The sequence below is a fragment of the Cetorhinus maximus genome, chromosome 17, assembly GCF_964194155.1.
Source record: "Cetorhinus maximus chromosome 17, sCetMax3.hap1.1, whole genome shotgun sequence".
NCBI classification, from domain to species: domain Eukaryota; kingdom Metazoa; phylum Chordata; class Chondrichthyes; order Lamniformes; family Cetorhinidae; genus Cetorhinus; species Cetorhinus maximus.
Window position 1 is genome coordinate 65,437,436 of NC_135895.1, and position 24,682 is coordinate 65,462,117.

General features: G+C 43.6%; 1 protein-coding gene across 1 annotated transcript in view; it reads left to right on the top strand.

Moving 5' to 3' along the window:
• Nucleotides 1–24,682, top strand: part of kifap3a (kinesin-associated protein 3a) — a 229,571-nt gene that overhangs the window by 65,035 nt on the left and 139,854 nt on the right. Inside the window, exons 7-10 of the mRNA XM_078561360.1 lie at nt 3,431–3,551; nt 8,020–8,125; nt 8,664–8,842; nt 20,244–20,406. Coding sequence (XP_078417486.1) covers nt 3,431–3,551; nt 8,020–8,125; nt 8,664–8,842; nt 20,244–20,406 — 569 coding nt within the window. The remainder of the gene's footprint in view (nt 1–3,430; nt 3,552–8,019; nt 8,126–8,663; nt 8,843–20,243; nt 20,407–24,682) is intronic.

The window sequence follows — 24,682 nt, forward strand, 5'->3', positions numbered from 1 at the left end:
TTTAAATCTGCAGCTGCATGTCACAATTTCCTTACATGTCTTAATGGGCTCCATCCTGCGCTCAAATTCACCTATGAAATGGAGCAGTCAAATTAACTCCCCTTCTTCGACTTACTAGTTGAGAAATCTGCCAGGGATTCTCTACCATGGTCTACCGCAAGCCTACCTTCACTGGTCAATATACGTGTTAGGATTCTTGCAGTTCCACATGCTATCAGATTGGTCTTATTGGCAACCTTGTAAATAGAGCCCGAGCCATTTGCTCACCATGCAAGCTTGACGCTGAAGTAGGGTGTATCAAAGGAACCCTGCAGGATAATGGCTACAATTATCAGATTGTTTCACGTTGTATATCATGCAAACACGTGAAGGGGCCTAAGGCCGTCACTTTCAGCCCTGAAAAGTGCCTAGTCTACTTCAGATTACCCGTATCTCAAAAATTTGAGCAACAGGTGAAGCTAGCTGTCTCACACAGATACTGTGCAGTAGGAAAACGAGTGGTATTCGCCACTAACAGCATGGTGCCGTCAAGCCAAAAAAGACATTCTGCCTCTCACGTAAATGAGTAATGTGGTATATGAATTCGTGTCAGTGTGATGCTAGGTATGTAGACTGTACATCCCAAAGACTGGCGGATCGTACCAAACAGCATGTCCCAGCCGCTGTTCGCAACAGACTTGGTACAGACTGTACTCAACCAGCCCATGCTTGCAAAACTCAAAACAGTGTGTCCAACATTAGATGTATTTCCGCGATTGGACAACGTTTGCTAAGTAATCCTCAATGTGCTAAGAATTACACTGTCAACCAATTTAAAATTACCAGTCAGGCTCACAGTGAGGCACATTTGCATGTTCTGGAAGCTACATATATTAATACACAGGGCCCTCTTCTTTGCAGACAGAATGAACATGCAGATACATTGTGCCTATTTCAGCTAAACAAAATAAGTGACTGCCATTCGCTGACTCATTCCTCAGGGCAATGCCTTGACCAATCGGGGTCAAGCTGCCTGGTTTAAATTTCAAACAATGCTTGGCAGTTAACTGTCAATCTCCATGGCAACACCACTTGCCAACCAATCAACACACTTTTCACATACAGTATAAATAGTTGTTTTCCCCCTTATATTGGTATTCTTGCGCGTGTCCTTCTGAGTGCAAGGTGAAAAACTTAGACATGTCTCTTTTCAGCAAAATTCAAGTTATGTACTACCAAATAACTATATGTTAAAGGAAGTATAAAATAAAAGTTGTCATTGTTGATCCAACTGGCATGTAGTTGCTGGGTGTATCCATGCACCTTTTTTTGAATAACCATGTAACATTTGCAATTCTCCAGTCCTCTGGCACCACCCCTATATTTAAAGATGTTTGGAAGATTATGCCTAGTCCCATCTGTAATTTCCGCCCTTAATTTCCTCAGCAATGTTGGATGCTCCCATCCAGTCCTGATGACTTATCAACTTTAAACACAGCCATTCTTTCTAATACATCCTCTTTATCAATTGTCTACCATTCCAGTATCTCAACTACAGTACTTTCATTTTGTCTTTCACAGCATCTTCCTCCTTATTAAAGACAAATGCAGGCTACTCATTTAATACCTCAACCATACCCTCTGCCTCTTCATGTAGATCCCCTTTTTGGTCCCTTATGCCACCTGCCACCACTTCTCTTGCTTCCTTTGTACTATTTATGAGACCATAGGAGATTTTTGAATTGTCCTTTTCTGTTAGCTACCAGTCTCTCATATTCTTGTCTTTGTCTATCTTATTTACTTTTTCACATGCTTGCTGAACTTTATACTCAGTCTGGTTCTCACTTGTATTATTAACTTGGTACTTTTCATATACATCCTTTCTCTGTTTCATCTTACTGTCTATTTTTTTTCATCGTCCAGCGAGTTCTGGATTTGGTTGCCCCGCCTTTCCCCTTGAGAATGTACTTTGATTGTACTTGAACTATCTCCTCTTTAAAGGCAGCCTATTCTTCAGTTAAAGTTTTACCTGCACTCTTTGATCCAAATTTAGCTGGGACAGATCTGTTGTCACCCCACTGAAATTGGCCCTCTTCCAATGAAACAGATTTACTCCAGATTGCTCCTTGACCTTTTCCATAGCTAACCTAAGTCTTAGGAAACAATGATCATTGTTTCTTAAATCTTCCTTTCTTGATCTACTTGACCCACCTCATCCCCCAAAACTAGATCCAGCAATGCCTCATTCCTTGTTGGAGCAGAAATATATGGATCTAGATAATTCTGCTGAGTACATTTGAAGAACTCTTCACCCTCTCTGCTTTCGACTATGCCAGTACATATTAGGATATTTAAAGTCTCCCATTATAACTATTCTGTAGTTTGGCACATTACTGTAATATCCCTGCAAATTTCCTCCTCCATATCTTTCCCACTAGTTGGTAGTCTATAGAATACACGCAGTAGTGCAATAGCATCTTGATTGTTTTTTAATGCTGACCAAATACATTCTGTCCTTACCCCATCTAGGACATCCTCTCTCTCCAGCTCTGTACATTCTCTTTAATGAATATTGTTGCCCCTTCTCCTTTCTTCCCTTCCCTAACTTTACTAAATACTTTGTATCCAGGAATATATAGGACTTGCGGTGCGCGTTATTGAGCTAGTTGTAGCCATCATATGGGTTGTAGCCATCATATTCCCATGTGACTATTTGCGCCTACATTTCATCAACTTTATTTAGCATGCTTTGTGCATTTTCATAAATGCATTATAAACCTAATTTAACCTTATTGGCTTCACTCTTCCACTAGTGCTACATGTTTCTCCCAGTCCTTTGTGCACCTTCTTACTACTTTCTCGTGCCAAATCCTCATTCCCATCCCTTTGGCATCCCAAACAGCACTGACAAATAACCACGCCAGGACATTTGAGCCTTTATTGATCCTACCCCCCTCAGAGCTGTTTCCAATGAACATGAATCTAAGCCCTCCCTCCTGCACCAACTGTCCAACCATGCATTCATCTGTTCTATCCTCTTATTTCTATACTCAATGGCACATGATACTGCGAATAATTCAGATATTACTAAGCTTGAGGTCCTGCTTACTAAATCTCCTTCCTACCTCGCTAAAATGTGCCTTCCGGACCTCATCCCACAACCTCTGGCTGTTCACTGTCCTCCCTTGGGGTGCTCTGCAACCACTTAGTGGCATCTTTGACCCTGGCACCAGTGAGGCACTAGACTCATTACTTGTCGGTGTTTGGAAATTACACTTTTTCAAGATTGTTCTTGCTTTCATAATCCTGCAGTGCATATTTCATAGGCACATTTTAGTTATATTAGATGGAAATTCTTCATAGTGTGACATTATAAGGATCAGTTGGGGCTTAGGATATTAAGAATACCAGTGTTGCTGTGCGCAAACTGATTCTACTTTGTGTCTTGTAGTTTTTCTCAATTTCATGGGCTAATCACTCACTATAAAATTGGTGCACTTTGTATGAACATTATCGACCATGAACTGAAGAGACATGACCTATGGCAAGAAGAGCTTCATAAGAAGAAGAAGGTAGATATCCTTTGCTGTATGTAACAAAATCTAATACTAGTAACAAATGGCAAAGTTGTCTATTTTACTTCAATTAAAAGATTTCATAAATAATTGTCACAGCAGCATCACTCCACATAAAGTTTGACTTATTTGTATGTAAGAAATAGGAGCAGAAGTAGGCCATTCGGCCCCTTGAGCCTGCTCCATCATTCAATAGACCATGATTGAACCGATCATGGCCCCAATTCCGCTTTCCTGCCTACCCCCAAAATGACTCCCTTGTAGTTCAAAAATCTGTCTAACTCTGCCTTGAATATATTTATGGACCCAGCCTCCATTGTTCTCTGAGATAGAGAATTCCAAAGATTAATGACCCCCTGAGAGAGGAAATTCCCCTTCAGCCCCCTTTTAAATGGGGAACCCCATATTCTGAAACTGTGCCCCTGATTTCTAGCTTTCCCCATTGGGAAAAACATCCCCAACATCTAAACTGTCATGCCCTTTCAGAACCTGGTATATTTCAATAAAATCACCTCTCATTTTCATCAACTCTATCGACCCAACCTATTCAACTTTTACTTCTGAGACAACCCCTTCATCCCAGGAATCAACCTAATGAACTTCTTCTGAACTCCTCCAATGCAAGTATATCCTTTCTTAAATAAGGAGACCAAAACTGTATGCAGTACTCTTGGTGTGGTCTCACCAATGCCCTGTAAGTTGTAACAAGATTTCTTTACTTTTACACTCCACCCCACTTGCAAGAAAGGCCAACATTCCATTTGCCTTCTTAATTACTTGCTGTACCTACATGCTAACTTTTTGTGATTCATGTATGAGGAGACCCAGATCTCTCTGTACCACAGTATCCTGTAGTGTGTCTCTATCTAAATATGTTGCTTTTCTATTATTCCTACCAAAGTGGACAACCACATTTTGCCACATTATATTCCATCTGTCAAATTTTTGCTCACCTCACTTAACCTATCTATATTCCTTTACAGACTCTTTGTATCCTTCTCATAATTTGCTTTCCCACTTATTTTATTGTGATTTTCTAAGTGTCCTCATAAATGTCCTTCCTTAATAATGAATTCCAGCACTTTCTCAACTCCTTTTTTGAATAGGAATGTTACATTTGCAATTTTCCAATTTTCAGTGACCTTTCCAGAATTAAGAGAATTTTGGAAGATTCGAACCATAGAACCATAGGAAAGTTATGGCACAGAAAAAGGTCAATTCAGCCCATCATGTCTGCGCTGGCCAGAAAAGAAAAAGTAAAAGAGTAGCTGCCCATTCTAATCCCACCTTCCAGCACTTGGTCCATAGCCTTGCAGGTTACTGCCTTCAGGTGCAAATCTAGGTACCTTTTAAATGAGTTGAGGGTTTTTTCCTCCACCACCCACTGGTGCAGCGAATTCCAGACACCCGCCACCCACTGGGTGAAGAAGTTTTTCCTTATGTCCCCTATAATCTAACTAATTACAACTAATGCATCCACTATCTCTGCAGCCACTTCTTTTGAGATCCTAGGATGTAGGCCGTCAGGTCCGGTGGGTTTGTTAAGTCCCATTAATTTTCCTAGTATGTTTTCTGTATTGATAATGTTCGTTTTAAATTTCTCCTTTCCTTTTGCCCCTTGATTTTCTTCTATTCTTGGGATGCTTTTAGTGTCTGTATGTGAAAGATCCAATACTGCTTGCTTCCTTGTTGGGTTGTCAATATACTGGTTAAGAAAGTTCTGTGTAAAAATTCCAGGAGTTCCTCTCCCTCTTTGCCGTTCACACTGTTATTTTCCCAATCTGTATTGGGTTAATTGAAGTTCCCCATTACCTCTAATGTGAAGTTCTTGTATTTTTTGCAATCTCCCTGAAAGCATGCTGCGCTATCTCCTTCACACTGTTTGATGGCCTGTTGTATACAACAGCACCATAATTGCTCCTCTTGACTCTGAATCAGAAGGTTGTGGATTCAAGTCCCCACTATAGGAATTGAGCACAAAGATCAAGGCTGACACTTCAGTGCAGTACTGAGGGAATTCTGCACTTGTCAGCGGTTCTGTCTTTTGAAAGAGATGCTTGACGAATGTCCCGTCCATCTTCTCAAGTGTACGTTAAAGATCTAATTACACTATTTTGAGAAAGAGCAGGGGTATTATCCCAGGCGGCCAATATTTGTCCCTCAATCACTTTCACTGTTATCACATTATCTGGTTGTTATCGCGTTGTTCTTTGTGGGGGCTTGCTGTGCACAATTTGGCACTATGTTTCCTATATGATAACAGTGACTACACTTCTCGGGCAAGATTTCCTACTCGGCGAGCGGGCACGCACCCGACATGCTCAAGTGTAAAATAGCGTGCGATGATGTTGGGCAAGCGTCCCAAAGTCATCATGCACTCGCATGGCATTTCGGTTGGCGGGCGCACGCGAGAGTTGGCAGTGCACCCGCCAACAATTAAGAGACCTTTTAAGACCATTAATCAATTAATTAACTGCCATTTTTCACTGCCTGTCCAACCTTACAGTTGGCCGGCAGGCGAATAGGTCAGACGGCCTTTGCATTTTTGAGGAAACCTCATCCATGGGCACGATGAGGTTTCCGACATTAATTTTTAAAAAATGTTTTGACAGAATTTTTATTATATTTATGTTCATGTGAGTGAGTCCTTTTTGGGGACATTTTTTTTCACCTTTTCCATATCTTTATTTAAGGGTTTTATAATCTTCAGCTCCCTGAGGCAGCTCTCTGCCTTCAGGGAGCTTTCATTGCGCGCTCCCCCTTGCATGCGCAGACTTCGGTGCTCGCCCTCTTCCCACCCCCATCCCGGCAGTGCTGAGCTTCTCAACACACCTTTCACACTGGCTGGCTATTAATTGACCGTTTCTCGGCTGCTCCCGGGCCCACCCGACGACCCGAAAATCCTGCTCCTGTAGCACTTCATTGACTGTTATTTGCTTTGGGCTGTTCCATGGCTGCGAAAAGTGCTATATAGATGCAAGTCTTTTTATTAATTCCTCATTCTAACCAAATAAATTCTATGTTTGAACCCTCAAGTACATCACCCCTTTCTAGTGCTGCAGTAGTATCTTTGGTCAATACTTCCAGCAAATGCCAGTCCCTTATTTTCTCCTCTATCTTTCCTGACTAAATTGTAGCCAAGCATATTAAGTACCCATTCTGCTCCTTATTTGAACGAGGTATCCGTTACTGCCACCATATTACCCCTTGTGGCTACTTGTGCTTGCACGTGACCAACCTGATGAATTAGTTTCCAGACATTTGGACTCATGCACTCTAAACCCATCTTAGCCTGCCTTGCACTCCCTCATTTGATTCCTCTCATTTCTGAACTGCTCCTCGTTCAAATGCTGTTTGTGTCTCCTAGTCCTCGGTGCACCTTGTATTCTCTAATGGTTCATCCTGGTGCTCCTGCCCTGCAAATTAATTTAAACTCTCATCCATTATTATCGAGGGAAATTGATGTTTACTCCAATGGAGATTTTTGACATGTTTGGTTTTGGCCTTTGATGGTGAGACCAGAATTGCTCAATGCACCAGGCCTGAACCATAGCAAATGGATACTTAAGGTACTACCAGTTGAGTACCTGACAGGGGGAAGAAACACCTTGGACACTGTTACACCAATGACTTCTTAAGAAAGAATTTCAAACCCTCGTTCAGAAGTTAGGAGAGAAAAATGATGAGGGAAAGAAAGGTAATAATTGTGTAAAGGATGAAGAATAAAAAATAAAATATTTGCACTTTATGAAATATTCCAAATGGACCATAGGAGATCAGGTATTTCCTAACCTTCAGTGCTCCCAGGGACTCTGAACAGGAAGGTGTTACCCAGCTAGCTGTTAGGTTGCGTTAATGGTTGTTCTGATCTGACCCTCCCTGTGTGTCCTCTACAAATATAGTTTACAGTGAGTCTGGTCTGTTCTATGTAACTGAACATAGTGCAATTAAAAGTAAAGTGTAATTAAACTTGCTGAATTTGAAGATACAGGAATTTTAGTGTTGAAACTTCTTCCTAATACAGTGCCTTATTTAAATGAAAACAGTGAATTTCCTATTTTTTCATTGATTAAATAATATTTCATAAGCATGATACATTTATATCTAAGTTATATTATTTAATCACATCTGCATTCTCATTTTTAGTGAAATCAGTCATTTCTTCTGTATGGGCATTTATGGTTTTGTTAGAAATTAGAAATTGAGGAAATGCCCTTCCCCTTCCTCATGTGTTCTGATGTACCATAAAAAGTGATGTATAGTGAACATATAGTTGATTTATTTGCATCAAAATCCTGATATGAATGAAAGCATTAAATAATATGTCATAAGCGTGTTAAATATTTATGGTATTATTTAATCACACAGAGATTAACTAATATAACATGAGCTTGGTACATTTATATCTATGGTATATTATTTAATCGCACAAATTAATGGAATGGAAATGATTCCTTAACGTTAGCCTTCACTTGAAGATGATGCTGATAACCAAGTACTGAAGAAAGACTATGAGAAAACATACAAGAAATATCAGGGCTTAGTTATCAAGCAAGAACAACTGCTGAGAGGTAGGTAGTGCTTTTTTTAAGAAAAGTAAAAGTAAACTGCTTCAAGACATTAGAAGTAGGATTAAGGAATTTCTGATCTGTCATCTTCCTTCAAGCTATTGGAGAAGATTTTTTGTATTATAAGTAGTGAAAGAAGTCATTTCTTCTGTATGGACATTTATGGTTTTGTTCAAAATAAATCTCTTTTCCTCTTTCTCCTGTGTTCTGATGTACCTACAAAAATTGATATATAGTTGATTTATTTGCATGAAAATTGCAATATGAATGAAGGCATTTTTTCAGTTCCAATGAACAGTGTAATTATTTTCAAATAAATAGTACCTAATGTGTAACTTTTGTTTGAGTGAGACCAGTCATAGTCTGTGTTGGTATATTTAGTTTAGTTTCATATATGTCCTTATTTTTAATCACTCTAGTGCTTGTGTGTAAATCTGTTACATTTTACACTATTACTTATAGCCCAGAATTGTTTAATAGAACAGAATTCTGTGGTTTTTTTAGTGATTTTAAAAAAAACTTCTTTTGTGTTCTTTACTAGTTGCTTTCTATCTTCTGCTAAATCTGGCTGAAGACACGAGGACTGAACTGAAAATGAGGAACAAGAACATTGTCCACATGCTTGTGAAATCACTCGATCGAGAAAACTTTGAGTTGCTGATCCTAGTGATGTCCTTTCTAAAGAAACTCAGTGTATTTGTGGAGAACAAGAATGATATGGTAGGTAGACTGGAGCATGTATACTGACCAGATTAGAAAGAAAAATTGCAGGCATCATAACATAGTTTATCGCATTGAAATCAGTCACTGTCAAAATGGAGTTGAAAATATGTATATCAGACCAACAATGGAATAAAACATGACGTCTCTGGCGAAACTAGGGATGAGCAGTAAATGCTGGCCTTAACAGTGAAACCCAGTTGAGAACAAAAACAGTCTGAGCTGGTACGGATTGTAGACAGCTGCAAGTTTGAGTCAAATGTTTGGGAATTTTAGTTCCGACTAGCCACTGACCACTCTGGGTATGAAGCATTTTATATAAACAGTAGTAAGTTAAAGAAGCAGAATTACAAGGCGTACAATAAAATGGTATTTAACAAGGCGGTGGTCACAATCTGTTCCTACGAACACTGGCTCTAGACGCTCCGGTTGATTGGGGCACTATCTCTTGCTGTTGCCATGTTCTTGGTGCTGCAAAAAAAAAAAGCCTGAGTGGGTAGGTGTTTGTTTCTTTTTTTTTTGGAGAAACCCCAACCTTTTCATCTACTCTCCCCACGAGGCAGGTAGCAGGGGGGGAGGGCGGCGGCGGGGTGGGGGAGGAGGGGGGGGGGGTGCGGCGGGGGGGGGAGGTGGGGGAGGGCGGGGAGGAGGGGGGGAGGGCGGCGGGGGGAAGGAGGGGGGGAGGGCGGCGGGGGGGGGAGGAGGGGGGGAGGGCGGCGGGGGGGGGGGAGGAGGGGGGGAGGGCGGCGGGGGGGGGGGGAGGAGGGGGGAGGGCGGCGGGGGGGGGGAGGGGGGGGGAGGGCCGGGGGGGGGGGGGGGGGGAGGAGGGGGGGGGAGGGCGGAGGGCGGCGGGGGGGGGGGAGGAGGGGGGGAGGGCGGTGGGGGGGGAGGAGGGGGGAGGGCGGCGGGGGGGGGGGAGGAGGGGGGGAGGGCGGTGGGGGGGAGGAGGGGGGAGGGCGGGCGGGGGGGGGGAGGAGGGGGGGGCGGCGGGGGCGGGGGGGGGGGAGGAGGGGGGGGGCGGGGGGGGGGGAGGAGGGGGGGAGGGCGGCGGGGGAGGGGGGAGGGGGGGGAGGGGGGGGGGCGGGGGGGAGGGGGGGGAGGGGGGAGGGGGGGCGGAGGGGGGAGGGGGAGGGGGGAGGAGGGGGGAGGGCGGGGGGGGGGGGGGGAGGAGGGGGGGAGGGCGGCGGGGGGGGGGAGGAGGGGGGAGGGCGGGGGGGGGAGGAGGGGGGGAGGGCGGCGGGAGGGGGGAGGGGGGGAGGAGGGGGGGCGGCGGGGGGAGGGGGGAGGGGGGGGGGGGAGGGCGGGGAGGGGGGGGGGAGAGGGGGGGAGGAGGGGGGGAGGGCGGCGAGGGGGGGGGGAGGAGGGGGGGAGGGCGGGGAGGGGGGGGGAGGGCGGGAGGGGGGGGAGGAGGGGGGGAGGAGGGGGGGAGGGCGGCGGGGGGGGGGGAGGAGGGGGGAGGGCGGGGGTGGGGGGGAGGAGGGGGGGAGGGCGGCGGGGGGGGGGAGGAGGGGGAGGGGGGGGGAGGGGGGGGGGAGGGCGGCGGGGGGGGGAGGAGGGGGGGAGGGCGGCGGGGGGGGGAGGAGGGGGGAGGGCGGCGGGGGGGAGGAGGGGGGGAGGGCGGCGGGGGGGGGGAGAGGGGGGCGGGGGGGAGGGCGGCGGGGGGGGGGAGGAGGGGGGGAGGGCGGCGGGGAGGGGGGGAGGCGGGGGGGGGGGGGGGGCGGCGGGAGGGGGGGAGGGGCGGCGGGGGGGGGGGGGGAGGGGGGGAGGAGGGGGGGAGGGCGGCGGAGGGGGGGAGGGCGGCGGAGGGGGGGAGGGCGGCGGGGGGGGGGAGGAGGGGGGGAGGGCGGCGGGGGGGTGGAGGAGGGGGGGAGGGCGGCGAGGGGGGGGAGGAGGGGGGGGGGAGGGGGGGAGGGCGGCGGGGGGGGGGGGAGGGGGGGAGGGCGGCGGGGGGGGGTGGAGGAGGGGGGCAGGGCGGCGGTGGGGGGGTGGAGGAGGGGGTGGAGGAGGGGGGCAGGGCGGCGGTGGGGGGGTGGAGGAGGGGGGGAGGGCGGCGGTGGGGGGGGGGGGAGGGGGGGAGGAGGAGGGGGGGAGGGCGGCGGGGGGGGGTGGGGGAGGGGGGGAGGGCGGCGGGGGGGGGGGAGGAGGGGGGGAGGAGGGGGGGGGGAGGGGGGGGGAGGGGGGGAGGAGGGGGGGGGAGGGCGGCGGGGGGGGTGGAGGAGGGGGGAGGGCGGCGGGGGGGGGGAGGAGGGGGTGAGGGCGGCGGGGGGGGTGGAGGAGGGGGGCAGGGCGGCGGTGGGGGGGTGGAGGAGGGGGTGGAGGAGGGGGGCAGGGCGGCGGTGGGGGGGTGGAGGAGGGGGGCAGGGCGGCGGTGGGGGGGTGGAGGAGGGGGGGAGGGCGGCGGAGGGGGGGAGGGCGGCGGGGGGGGGGAGGAGGGGGGGAGGGCGGCGGGGGGGGGGTGGAGGAGGGGGGGAGGGCGGCGGGGGGGGGTGGAGGAGGGGGGGAGGGCGGCGGGGGGGGGAGGAGGGGGGGGGGAGGGGGGGAGGGCGGGGGGGGGGAGGGCGGCGGGGGGGGGGAGGAGGGGGTGAGGGCGGCGGGGGGGGTGGAGGAGGGGGGCAGGGCGGCGGTGGGGGGGTGGAGGAGGGGGTGGAGGAGGGGGGGAGGGCGGCGGTGGGGGGTGGAGGAGGGGGGAGGGCGGCGGTGGGGGGGTGGAGGAGGGGGGGAGGGCGGCGGTGGGGGGGTGGAGGAGGGGGGGAGGGCGGCGGTGGGGGGGTGGAGGAGGGGGGGAGGGCGGCGGTGGGGGGGTGGAGGAGGGGGGGAGGGCGGCGGTGGGGGGGTGGAGGAGGGGGGGAGGGCGGCGGTGGGGGGGTGGAGGGAGGGGGGGAGGGCGGCGGTGGGGGGGTGGAGGAGGGGGGGAGGGCGGCGGAGGGGGGGAGGGTGGCGGAGGGGGGGAGGGTGGCGGAGGGGGGGAGGGGGGGGGAGGGCGGCGGGGAGGGGAGGAGGGGGGGAGGAGGGGGGAGGGGAGGGGGGGAGGAGGGGGGAGGGGAGGGGGGGAGGGCGGAGTGGGGGAGGAGGGGGGGAGGGCGGAGGGGAGGGGGGGAGGGCGGAGGGGATGGGGGGAGGGTGGAGTGGGGGAGGGCGGCGGTGGGGGGGGTGGAGGAGGGGGGGAGGGCGGCGGAGGGGGGGAGGGTGGCGGAGGGGGGGAGGGCGGCGGAGGGGGGGGAGGGTGGCGGAGGGGGGGAGGAGGGGGGAGGGAGGAGGGGGGGAGGGCGGCGGGGCGGGAGGAGGGGGGGAGGGCGGGAGGAGGGGGAGATTGGGCATGATCAATTCATTCCTTCCCCCCTCTCTCAAAAGACCCTGCTCAAATACTCTGCACCCTAATTTTCACCCAGCGACACATGAAGTCTGAGGCAGTAAAATGGGGCCATGCTGGGAAAAGGTTTGGAAAGCACTGTCTTAGTCAGTGAAATTGATTAAACTTGGGTCCAGATTGGCCGACTGTTGCCTAAAAAAACAGACACCAACTTTAAAAAAAAATCTGTTAAATTGCTTAGCCATTTTTTTTGGCTTTAAGACAAAACTGAATTAAAGTTTTAAAATGCTATTTACTTAGCTAAATCCATGAACATTACCAGTGCCTTTAGTAATTTCAATTTAATTACACCTTCAATTTTCAACTGGGCAATAAGCAATAATATTTTGAATAAATGAATTTTGGTTGGACTTGGAAGTACCTCTTCTCAGCTGATTGTACTTGAAAGGAGACGGTTGTTAGGTAGATTGTCTAGTGAAGGATGGACAAAGATTGAATGACTTTGTTTTTCTTTTAGTCATGTAATCTTACATCACAGGAGGAGACCATTCAGTCTATCATGCCTGTGCCAGTTGATTGAAAGACCTATCCAATTTAGTCCCACACCAAAGCCTTTCCCCATGACTCTGCAACTTAGTCCTCAAATCCATGTCCAATTTGCTTTTGAAAGTTCCAATGAGATCTGCTTCCTCCATTCCTTCAGCAAGTGCAAACCACATCTTAACAACCGTTTGTATGGGGGTGGAGATGAAGAAATCATCTTATTTTCCTCCTAATTCTCTATGATATATTTTCCTCCTAATTAAATCTGTGACCTCTGGTTACCAATCAACTTGTTAGAGGAAACAGGTTCTTATTGTCTCTATCAAAACTCCTCATAATTTTGAATACCTCTGTTAACCTTCTCTGTCCTAATAAGAGCAATTATTGCTTCCTCAGTCTCTTCAAAAACCCTGTTTTTATCCAGGTAAGTCTCTTTTGCCCCCTTTCCAAGGCCTTGACATCCTAAAGTGTGTTGCCCAGAAGTGTACACAATACTCAAACTGAGGTTTAACCAATGTTTTCAAAAGATTTAGCATGATTTCCTTGCTTTTGTATTCAGTGATCCTGTTTGCAAAGCAAAGTATCTTATAGTTTCCTAACCGCCTTATCAACTTGCCCCGCCACTTTCAAAGATTTGTGAATACATAACTCTCGGCCCCTCTGCTCCCTCATTCACTCACAAAATATTACCATTTAGCTTCTAATTCAGCTGAATATTTAACGTAACGGTAAAATATTATGCCATCAGATGACAGGATTATACAAAAGCTATAAATTTGAAAATTAAACATTTGTAAACCGTTATGAGGTTTTATCAGATTTTTCCAAGTAGTCACCAATCAAAATAAATTCACCTCATGAAGAGTAGAAGAATATGGAAAAAGATTGACCAGTGATATGAAGGGAAATAGTAAGAATTTATAAACAGTGAAAAGGAAGAAGAGAAAATGTTTTTGCATTTGACCAAAGTATGCATGAACAATGCAAAAATAATATTCCAATCAAGCTTTATATCAGAATTATAATTGAAGTTCAATATTTTTGCCCTTGCTCTTTGTATTTCTTTCAGGAGCCAGTTATTATCATGAGCAGTTCTGTAGCTTTGTGTACCTGACAGGCTTTGTAGCTGCTATTCAGTATTCTACTAGAGCTTTGCTCTTTATTAAAATTAAAAAAGCTAATATTCTCTGCTCTTCCTTTTAATGCATTTTTATATATAGTGACTGGAGGTAATTTTATTTTCTGCCTCTTTCATCTTGTAAATGTTGATCACTTCATTGTTCAACTGGCTGGCTAGAATAAGTTAACATTTTAGTATGTGGTGACTAACTATTCAATTCTAGACAATGTAATTACTCCTATCTAAACCATCTCTTGGTCTATGACTGTCTATATCTACTCATTAAATTTTAATGTGATTTGTGTAAAAGAAAATTTAGAAAAGTCAGGTCTATATTTAAAGACCTACTCAAGCACATCATGTAATCACGGTTTCACCTTGGAGCAATTTTTTTGACCTCATCTTTGTTGATGTAGTTTTATGGTTGCTGGCAATTCTTCAACATCTCATTGCATTCTTCACATATTCCCAGGCTGTAAGTGTTGAACATTGTTTGTGCTATTCGATTGTGAACTGAGTCAGATTGTTTCTGCCACCTGCACTTGCAGACATTGGGAATGATAATTATTGCTGATTTTTCCATCACTACCCATTAAGATGCTGAAACCAATTAGAACTCTTTTACTTACTCTGGCTGGCATCAGTTACTTAACACACGTGGTGATCAAGTCTGGGACGTTCTCCTGGTCTATATGATGTGCTGAAGTAGTCTTTAAATATAGAACTGACTTCTCATAATTTTCTTTTGCACAAATTACTTTCATACTTAATGAGTACATGCAGAAGGTCATCGACTATTAGATGGCTCATAAGCGTAGTTACATTGCCTAGAGTTGTAATAGCTGCTGAAAAGTAAAATGTTCACCTAATCTAGCCTGGTCTGTACATTGTGGTGCCTCGGTACCACATGAGGCAGTGTATCACCCATTGAACCTTCGATCGAACACAGCCTGACTGTCGTTCTAACATCGTTGTTCTCTAAACCTGCATGCATTTTGGTGCCAGCAAATAATTACACTTACAAGCTCACTCAACCTTTTTCCATCTGAAGTATAGAGATTGTTTTCCTCTATTCTGGTACTTTGTTGAATTTTAAATAAATGTGTATCCACATTTTTTTATATTTTTGGGGGTAGGAAGAAAATATCATGTTAATGCAACTCATAAATTTTCCAGGCTTTTCATTCTTTTTAATCAGCTTTGGAAGTCTTTGAAAAGTCACACCTGGAAGTAATCCTATATGAGTAACAGAGGAATTCATCAAAGCTGTAACATGAACAGTCGTTTCAAATCATGCCACTTTTCCAAATGCAAGTTTGTTTAGTGTTGAATTATGGAGTGCTTTTTAATGTGTTTAAAACCAGAGATTTGTGTATTGTGTCCCAGAAAAAGAGCCATAGTTTTTTTTATGAACATGTTTACCCTGAACATTTGGTAAAAGTGAATAATTACTGGGGAGATTAATCAGACTTTTGTCTGCCTGAAAATCACGACTTTAATAACATAGTAAATTGTTAATCTCAAGCAAGTTGTTTCAATTTTTAAAATTTAATTTTGAAGCATCAAAGGAACTTCGGTTGATTTTTACTTTCTTTAAACAAAAAGAAAATGGCACATTTGTAGCTTGCTGTGTTTTTGCTGAAAGCTAATTAATCACTTTAGTATCAGAATTAGTAGTGGCCCCATATGCGCTTGCCAAATGGAGCTCAGAGTCAGCACAAGTGCAGGAAAGGAAATTTTAGCTTAATTTTATATTGAGCTTCATTTCATACCAATGAGAACTATGAAATAAATGGGAATTTCTATTGTATCTTGTATGTTGCATATTAATCAAAGAGCTTTCAATGCAGTTTACCTATTAAACATTAATAACCCTAATCATTAAAAGTACATTATGAGTAATTTTTGCATGCTTTCTAACCTTTTTCCTGAAGGTCTTAAAAATGTGAAACTACCATGGGATTACATACGACTGTCTGAAGACCTTAAATGTTTTGTAATGATGTGCTAAATCTTAACCTGATTGTAATTAAAGCCAGCTTTTCTTCAATGTGTTTTGTCATTAGCCTAATGCTTTTGCATCAAGAAAAACCTATAAAGACATTAAGCACTGTTTAATGCTGAAAATGAGTTACAGGAAAAGCGATTTGGACATGCAGATGTTTCAGGTTAAGACCCAGATGATCTGTACATGGACCCCCATATGTGCGGCGTCCTCACAAGTTCTTAATTTCTTTTTCATCCCACCTGTGTACACGTGGTATGAATTCATTGAAAGTGGGCAACTCACCAAAATTTTTTTAATTAGGTCATATATAAAGTGTTTAGTGAAGAGAGCTGAGTGCCGTAATGGTATTGTATGAAGACTAGCTTGTTGGTGGAAAATAAGCAACTTGCTTTTTTTTTAAACTGTTGCTGATCTGTGTATAGATGTTTGCTTGTCTTCTCTTTCTTTTAATGCATCAACAAGCTGTTCTGCATCTATGAAAACAAAACTAGGTGTCATCATTGATAGGTATCCAAATGAAGTATGACGAAGAAAATTCACTGTTCTTCAGTAATGATATTTGTGCATCCATTATTTCCTGAATATTACATGCACCTCCATGTCATGTTTTGTACAATACAGTATTTACGACATTCATTGGTGAAATCCAATGGAAAGAAATTTGTATCTCAAAAATATAGAATGTGTTTTAATTTTGAGGCAAATGTTTTATTAGTGTTCGATATTTAGAATTTTGTATTAATTTGACAAAAGTATAGGTCATTCATTTTAAACATTTAAACAAAATTACAGTCTTTCTTTGCATTTTTGCCTCCAATTTCCCATGTAATTGCCTCCCTAAATTGCAGAAAGGAAGGACTAAATGGACTTGAGGACTTCTATGCAGAAAGGGAATTGTGTTTTGTAAAGTAACTCTGAGCTGATTCTTTGAGGATGAATCAACTTGCCCTCTTGAAATTATCCAAGGCATATAAGGCTCAGGGGTAGAATATTTGTGACTGTTAGTTATCTGAGAATTGACGTTGAGGGTGGATCTAGATTGTTCAGCATAGTAAAGTTTCAAGAAATAGGTAACATATCTGATTTTAGCCTGCATTAATAGTACGTGATGTTAATGGGATAAGTGTTTTAAAGTATATGCAAAATTCCATGAATTGCTTCATAGTAGATGGTTTAGCAGATACTGCAGTTTGATCTGACCAGGGTTGGCTGTTGAGTTCTGCCGAAGGGCCATGAAGGCTCGAAACGTTAACTGATTTCTTCTCCGCCGATGCTGCCAGACCTGCTGAGTTTTTCCAGGTAATTCTGTTTTTGTTTTGGCTGTTGAGTGCTGGTTCTGGTTATGAATAGATTTCTACATAATGTATAATAATACAGCAAATTAAAAATTACATCTGGTGTGAATTTTGTTCTGGCTGCTGTAAAATGCATCTGACAGTTTCTTGCTACAGATCATAGGTTTTCAGCCATAAAAGATTGTACACATGAAAGTAGAATGACCAAACTGTTGGAACTGTGACTGGATGGATAGTAGTACTGTACTTCTAGGACGTGTCATTTTTTTGTGTCTCTTTACCATTCACTGTATATAAATTATAATCTTGATGGAGTAGTTAAACATAAAATCAAGCACTGATGTTTTTAAGATGGCAGATTCACGTTTCATTTATATTAAATATGGCGCTAGGTAATGCAGATCTTGTCAGTGTAGCTGAGCTTGTTAACTTTTTAAAAGTAAATAAGATTTATTAGAACTAACACTTGCATGTAGTTTGGTTTACGGTCAAATTTGGGAAATACATTATGCTACTGTTATAGGCGAATTAGTCAATGTGCCCTGTTTATAATTATAATAACGCTTCGACTTGGATTTCTTCTTTGTACCAGATAGCTGGTTTCCAGAGAAGCTACCATTTACATTTTATACACTAAACAATATTTGTTCCATTCATATTTTCAAATATTTTTAGATAGAAGTTACTAAAGTAAAAGAATGAAATGAAGTAGAGGTTATGGAATTTTTTGACCAGAGAGTTGCAATTAAATTATAGTACTTGCAGTTGTTAGCATTGCTCAAATATTAGATCTGAGATTTCTACTCACACCTGTGATGTAAACGAACGGCAAAGGTATAAGTACAGTTAAACGAGCAATATGGAGCTACCATATGTGCACCACTGGATCGTCAAGTGAATTTTCTTACATTCCTTATGTTTTCTCTCTTTCCTTTTCTCTCTCTACAACTCTTCCTGGCTATGGAATTTGCAAATATTTTTCTTGTTTTTTTTCCCATTAGCTGGAGGAGAACAGTCAAGAGGTAGCTATGAAAGTAGATATAGTGACGGAGGTACAGCTAACCCAGTATTCGTATTGAGCTTTGAAGAGGATATAAGGAGGCTACAAAGGGATATATATAGATTGTGAGTGGGTGAAGATCCAGCAAATGGGATGGGGGAAAATGTGAAATTGTCCATTTTGGCAAGAAGAATGAAAAAAGAAACATCTAGATAATGAGAGATTGTAAAGCTCTGAGATGCTGAGGGATCTGGGTATCCTAGTGCATGATTTGCAAAAGGTTAGCATGGAGGTACAGCAAGTAATTAAGAAAGATAATGTTACTGTTTATTGCGAGGGGAATTGAATGCAAGAGTAGGGAGATTATGCTTCAGTTATGCAGGGCATTGATGAGACCACATCTGGAGTACTGTGTAGGGTATTGGTCTCCATATTTGAGGAAGGATGTAAATGCGTTGGAAGCAGTTGAGAAGGTTTACTAGACTAATACCTGGAATGGGAGTGTTATCTTATGAGGAAAGATTGGACAGGCTAGGCATATACCTGCTGGAGTTTAGAAGAGTGAGAGGTGACTTGATTGAAACATATAAGATCTTGAGGGGTCTTGACAGGGTGGATGTGGAAAGGATGTTTCTTCTTGTGGGAGAATCTAGAACTAGGCGTCACTGTTTAAAAATAAGAGATCACCCTTTTAAGACAGATGTGCGATTTTTCCTCAGAGGGTCGTGAGTCTTTGGAATTCTCTTCCTCAAAAGGCGGAGCAAGCAGAGTCTTTGAATATTTTTAAGGCAGAGCTAGATAGATTCTTGATAAGCAAAAGAGTTATTGGGGGGTAGGTGGAATGTGGAGTTGAGGTTACTATCAGATCAGCCATGATCTTATTAAAAGGCGGAGCAGGCTCGAGGGGCTGAGTGGCCTACTCCTGTTCCTAATTTGTATGTTCATATAGTTAAAAACACACATGAAACTTGTTTGAATGGAGAGCTTTCACCATTCCCATGAATACTGACTAGCCAAGCTTTTTGACTTTCTTGCTATTAGGATCTTTCATATGAGATTCCTGTTTTTTTTTAATATATATATATACACAAAAAGTTAATAAGTTTAAGTACAATGGGATGATTCTTAATTTGTGCTGTTTCTAGAATTTTGCTGTCTGCAAAACAAGTTCAATGTATTTTAGCTGTCCTTTTATTGTTACAAAATCCTTGGATTTGTTTCGCAAATACCCATAGGTGTTATTTACAATCTCAAATAGTGTTTGATGTTTCCCACATAAAAACTTGATTTAACTACTGCTATATTTTTATGCCACCTTCACCCTTTTCCCCTCAACATTTGCTATTCAGGTGTCTGAATCATCAGCTGCTTATGTGGTGTTAAAACAGATGATGTGGCATTTATTTTTAAAACCTTTTGAAAGCTGGAGTTGTACTTCAGCTGAATAGAGAAATAAAGCAAATAAAGAAATGGTGAAAAGTTGCACGCGTTTTCTTTCACTCTAGTTTATCAACATTCAAAATTTGCAGTGAATCTTTTTGTTGGATGAGCACTGTAATTAAATGTTCCTTGTTAAAAGAGACAAGTTGTTTTTAAATTTAGTAAATTCTAAACTTTGTGTGGCCAAATTTTAACCATTTGATATGATCAGGGGAGTTGAGATATCCTTTGACCTTGACCTTTTTCAGAAAAGCAAATGCTTTTTGAGGGAAATTGTTTTGATGAAAGATAAGTTAGTGGAATTGTGTGGTGGAAGGCTAGTTTTGCAAAATTAATTCCTTGATTTCTCCTCCTCAAAGGTGTGATGATCCCGAAACTGCAATAGTCTACCATGCATTAAATGCATGTAATTTGTGTATTATTTCCTTCCCAGTCTCTGCTCTTTACCCATTGCTACTTATATTTGAGAGATCCAAAGTAACAAACCACCTTTGTTTTTACAGCTAAAAACTACTTTTAAAACCCCTGACCTTTAGGAAATAACAGTAAAAATCAATCAGTGAGCTGTAATGTTAAATTAAGGAAATTAAAATAGTTAATCAAAACCCGGAACTTTGAAGAAGAAAGAGCTATAAACACGAAGAGAACAATAATTCAGTATTTGTTTTTTTTTGTTAAACTGCAGATAGAGTTGAACATCATTGAGAAGTTGTCCAAGTTGGTGCCCTGTGAACATGAGGATCTTCTGAATATTACCTTGCGCTTGCTACTGAATTTGTCCTTTGATACTGGGCTTCGGAACAAGATGGTCCAAGTGGGGCTACTCCCAAAATTGACTGCCTTGATAGGTAATTTTTAAAAATCAAAATCAGCATACCATATTTTCTCAATTTCTTATTTCAAAATTTGCTCAGTTGTATAGTATGCTGCACATGTGACTGTCGAAGCAAATAACCCCACGGATGTAATTCAGTAATAAATACCAGGAGCATGGGTTTCTTAGATGAGTCATGATCCAAGCTCGCAGGGGATAGCCATTGCCTCCACTCAGCCAACCTCTCACTTGCTTTGCAGAGGCAAAGGCTGGTGAGTTGCAAGATTGGCACAAGATGAAAACTAAGGGAAGTTGGTACAGGCCTGCATGATGTGCTGTTGGTGATTGCACACCGGTTGCACATTAATGGGATGCAAACCTTTGTATTTCATGAAGATAAGAGGGCGAGTTTCAGGAGCCTTCATGGCGACCTTTGTGATATCAGTGATGCTTTTACATGAGGCCTGCAATTTGTGCAAACTTATTTGGTTTCCAGCTGTCTATAGGGAACGTAATTAAATTTTATTATTTAATAAAACATTAAATTATTTACTTTAGCAAATATGATATGAAACATTGGGGACAGGAGTAGGCAATTCAGCTCCTTGAACTTTCAATGTGATTGTAACAAATCTGCACCTCAACTCCATTTTCCTGCTTTTGCTCCATATCTCAGCATTTATCTTACATGATAACATAGTTCTTACCATACTTGCCTGCCCTGTTCCTTTTCAGCTCTTTTTCCTTCAGCCAGTATCCAATGTAATCTTGAATGCTGATAAAATTTCTGCCTCAACCGCAAGTCCTGGAACTGAATTCCACACCCTCATAACCTCTGCAAAGAAAATTCTCGTGTTTGCTGTCTGAAACTGCATTTAACCTTGCACCAATGGCTTCTCAGCCTCAACCACTCTGTCTGTAATAAAATCAGAAAATGTTGGAAACACTCAGCAGGTCAGGCAGCATCTGTGCAGTGAAACAATTATGGTTCAGGTCAATGACCCTTCATCAGAACTCATCTGTCTGCCCTGCCCCATCTTTTCATAATTTTAAACAATTGTCACATTGCCCTGTTATCTTTGTTCTTTAACCAGAAAACACAATTTTTCAAGTCTGCCTTATATTTGTATTTCCTCAAGCCTGGCAGTATTCTAGTGAGTTTGTGTTTTTAACCATTAGGGTTTTTTTTGCAATTATATCAGCCTAAGGCATTGCCTTTAAAGTCCAGAAAACCTATACCTTCAAATTCCTTTTCCACAACAGCGAGTTAACCTTAATTTAATTTACAATTACTGCTGTTTCTTTTGCCAAACACTTACTGATGTTGATTTGCACCTGTCACTTTTTAGTCCATCGTATCTCATCGATAGCCTGTTGCAGTTTTCGTTCATTTCCTTATGCTTTACTCCTCTGATTGTTAATACAATCTATTTTGGTATCATCTGCAAATAAACAGACGTGGGACCCAGACTTGAACCCTGGACACTACTGCCCTTATCTCCTACTCAGTTTTCTCCCTGTAAACTATTTTTAATCCAGTTTTCTATTCTGCCCTAAATTCCATGCCACTTAATCTTCTCTTGTAAATGCATGAAAGATACCTTGAAAAAGGTTTTCCTAGAGCATATGTACACAATATGCATTGCATTTCTTCCATCTACCATGGTGGTTATTGCCTCAAAGAATTCTGAGGTTTGTCAAGTACAGTCGTCCCTTTTGAAATCCACACTAGTTGCTTCTAACCATTTTCCTTTTATACTTGGTAATTTCATCCTTAATTAAGGATTTCAGTATTTTCTCTGCCACAGATATTAAACTAACTGGCCTGTAATGATCCTGATTTGCTCTGCCTAGCTTTTTAAAATTATGTGCTAGATTGGCTAGTCTCCAGTCCTCTAGTATACATCTATATGCAAGAGAACACTGAATATTATTTCATGGGCCTCTGCAATTTCCTCCCTCATTTCCCTCTGGATCCTACGATCCTGTTTTTCAATCATCAGCAAACTGACAAGCTTCTTGATCCTACCTCACGTTTAAAAATTATTTTCATTGATGTTGCTGATAACCTCTGTTTCCGTCTGGAAGGAACTGGACACAGAGAAATCGAGGGCCTCAGTAACTTGGGTTGCAAGAGGCCATCTGTCACCTGCAGTGGGTTGCAGGTTTGTTGCAGGAGGCAACACAGGTCCATGACAGCCTCCCTGAAGAAGTGCAGCCTCCTTATGCACTACTCTTCTGAGTGCGGAAGCTTAACTCTGGGCCTTTATGGTCTGTTGGAGGGTAAGGATGTAAGCTCTCCCTTTTTATCCCTGCAACTTCAGGATGATGTGGTCTTTCCACCCGTGGCTGCTGTTCTGGCCTGAATTGAATGGCCAAAATGATTCCCATTTTCAGAGAGTTTTGCCAAAACTCCTTTACCCTTAAGCAACATGGTCAAGCAACAAGCAAAAAAATGTCATTCTGCACCCAAGCACGACTGGAAAATACAGGCAAGATATCTTCCAAGCCTTTTCAATAAGCTTAAATTTAGCAGATAAGCGTCCCATTAAATACCACTGGAAGTGACCATTTCCCACCCTGTACCAGCCATGATTTGTGGGTGGGTTCAGGAAGCTGCGGTGACTCAGATGAAAATGAAGTCCAGCCCTGAATCACATAATAGGACCCTCATTTTTATATTTATTTGCTTCCTTCCCATTTCTGGTTGGAGCTAAATCAAAACGTCCTCAAAAAAACTCAAGAGGTGGGCCAGTGACAGAAACTGCACCCCCCCCTCCCTGATTTTTGTTCTGTGAGCCCCCCATTCATGTTGAAAAAGCATGATGTTATGCATACCAATATTAGCCCCAAGGACTGCAATTGATGTGTTTCTAAAAAAGATTCAACAGTGACCTCTAGTGGGTAAAACTTTTGCATCACTTTCATTCCTGTGGCTATTACCTCAATTGCTGAAGACCAGCTGTTGCTACTTTTGTAATATGTTAATTGGTAGGTTGTTGAGTGCATCATAACCATGAGCCTAGCTATTAATACCAGTGTATGTTTGGCATACAAAATAAAGCTAAAATTATAACCTTCCCAGTGACGGCATTGTGTGTATTTCCAGACATATGGGTAGCTAAGTGGTAGCTGTGACAAATAGGTTTAGCTCAATACAGGTTTAAGCTATATTTTTATTACAGCCCTTCCAGTTGCTGACTTGACATTTAGTTGTAAAAAGTAACCTTGTGAAGATGACTAATTGGGCCTCAAGAGTTAGAAAACAATGACTCATTTATTATAGCTAAACTGTTTGCAATGCAAGAGTCCTCTTACACTCATTTCAGGGCAAAGGAACTTTTTTCCGTAACCAAACCCTCTAATTGGTATGATGACAGCCGTTACTGATGGATCTAAATGGCTACAATTTTATTTTGTGAGTGATGTTTAAACTATAGTGCTGTCCCCCTGTGCTAGTTGAGCCTCTGTGATTTGGAAAGAGTTTAAATTGAAATGTTGATACTTGAAGAAATCATTGGAATAAATCTGCAGCAACAATGCTCTTGAAAACCTTAAGTACATAATGAGAAAAGATGTCTGATTGTATTTAACTGTAGTTTCTTCTGCTCTATCTCCATCTGTACATGTATCTGGGGAGAAAAACATCAGTTTGATATGAAATTAACATTCTGGTGGGATTCTTCATTTGAGTTTCCTTTTTTCACTTTTAGATGTCTAGCATTCCTCTTGCCCCATTGCTGCCAGTCTAATGTTAAACTTGGAATGAGGCAGAATTTCTACCAGTTGATCATCAAGAGACTTAAGTCATTATTTTCCAGCCCCCAGCAAAAAAAACTCATGCTCCCTCATCACCAACTCTGTTTCCCATTATGGTTGCTCAAGCTGAACCAGGTCTTGTTTAACTTTGTCATTTTGCTTGACTGAGCTGTGCCTCTCCATTACTAAGATCTTTTTACTTTTCAGCTTCAAAAAGCTGTCCACCTCTGGCCGCTCCTTTCCCGACTGCCTTGGAAACTCATTCCATATTGTTGTCACTCGAAGTATGATTTTTTTTCCAGTGTCCAGCATCCCAGTCTCTACAATTGCTAAATTAGTCACATTGTGCTGTTGCCCATTAATCTACTCTTGCTTCTGAGCCGCTTCAGTGCTTCCTATCGAATGTTGAATTTAAGATCTGCTCATCTACAAAACCATCCATACCCTTTCTCTACCTCTACAGCCTTCCCCAAGCTTACACTCCTTTTTCTAACTTCTCATTCCCTGCCCCAGCTCTCCTTGTGAATCTCCTCCTTTCTCCAAACTGCAGT